We start from the raw sequence: 1,604 nt of genomic DNA, 5'->3' as shown, positions 1-1,604 counted from the left end.
TTTCAAATCAAACAGATTCAATCCATAATATTTACCAAGAAATTAATGATATTGATAGAAAATTGATGAGCATTGAATAATAAATAAGACTTATTTATCAAACAAATACAGAACATGATGATACAATAAAGATATAATCCTGTTTAATATTGATTAAAAGTATTTAAAATAGAATTTAATACTATTAAGAAAATCAACAGCAGTAAATAAATGAAGAAGCTTAAAGCAGTGAAGCTAATGTCAGTTAGCTTCAAGAATAAAAATAAATCAATTAAAACAACTCTAATTAAAATTTAAAATAAAATTTTAGTAATACTTCTGATAGCGATGGATTTAAAAACAAATAAAAAATTCATTATAGAGCACAAAGCTAATAAATGCATAGATCTAGCAATTATGATCTTAGATAAAGCATGTCAACAGAATAGCAGACAAATTATGTAGAATATGTATTTAATATGTTTAATAAAACAATTAGATAGCTTTCAGATGTAAAAAGTAACTAAATTAATGGAGCATTTGAATTAATCCTTTAACTTAACTATGATTTACATAAAATAAGTAATTCTTAAGATATTAATTATAATGAAAGAGCATAAGCTCTTTAGTATCTCTATGAGCTAGATTGTTAAGTACCAAATTTATTTAATCTTTTAGTCAAATTAGTGAATAACTAAACAGATAACTTTTATAGCATTTAAGAAGATATTTCAGAATATAAATCAACTATTGAAAAAAACAATAAAGAATAAAAGCCAAATCAATTTACTATAGAATCCCCGTCAGCATCATAAAAATCTTTCATAAAATAAGCTATGATGAAGAATAATTAAAACTAAACAAGCAGCAATACTTCGAACTACAATATAACTTAGGATCATATAGAAGAGTCTATTTAATAACTTGATAATAGTATTAATCAAAATAAAAATTCTAAAAAAACCAGTTAAAAAAATTTTTATGAAAATAATCATTCTAGGTAAAAATCATCGTCTAAATCAATAGAAAATAAATCTTCAAAAAAATTAATAAATGAAAAATAAGTTTATACTTCAAATCCAAATTTAGTAGATATTTAAACCAATTCAAAGGGAATATTGCAAGGTAATAATTCTTAATAGAATGATAAAAGCATAAAACAATTAGATAATAATCTATCCATCAAAGATTAATTAAATAATGTTGAGAATAACTCTTCTTAAGTTTAGTTTTAATTATTCTTCATCATAGCTTATTTTATGAAAGATTTTTATGATGCTGACGGGGATTCTATAGTAAATTGATTTGGCTTTTATTCTTTATTGTTTTTTTCAATAGTTGATTTATATTCTGAAATATCTTCTTAAATGCTATAAAAGTTATCTGTTTAGTTATTCACTAATTTGACTAAAAGATTAAATAAATTTGGTACTTAACAATCTAGCTCATAGAGATACTAAAGAGCTTATGCTCTTTCATTATAATTAATATCTTAAGAATTACTTATTTTATGTAAATCATAGTTAAGTTAAAGGATTAATTCAAATGCTCCATTAATTTAGTTACTTTTTACATCTGAAAGCTATCTAATTGTTTTATTAAACATATTAAATACATATTCTACA

General features: G+C 21.9%; 1 protein-coding gene across 1 annotated transcript; it reads left to right on the top strand. All coding sequences in view use genetic code 6, as the record gives it.

Moving 5' to 3' along the window:
- Positions 1-65: 65 nt before the first annotated feature.
- Positions 66-1,283, top strand: TTHERM_01902130 (hypothetical protein; the record flags this gene model as incomplete). The annotated part of the gene is made up of 1 exon (XM_001029031.1): positions 66-1,283. The coding sequence occupies one exon, from the start codon at positions 66-68 to the stop codon at positions 1,281-1,283; it is 1,218 nt and encodes a 405-aa protein (XP_001029031.1).
- Positions 1,284-1,604: the final 321 nt, after the last annotated feature.

The sequence above is a fragment of the Tetrahymena thermophila genome, assembly GCF_000189635.1.
Source record: "Tetrahymena thermophila SB210 genomic scaffold scf_8254290, whole genome shotgun sequence".
Lineage (NCBI taxonomy): Eukaryota > Ciliophora > Oligohymenophorea > Hymenostomatida > Tetrahymenidae > Tetrahymena > Tetrahymena thermophila.
Note: the sequence above shows the minus strand (reverse complement) of the source record. Positions and strands in the feature narration are given on the sequence as shown.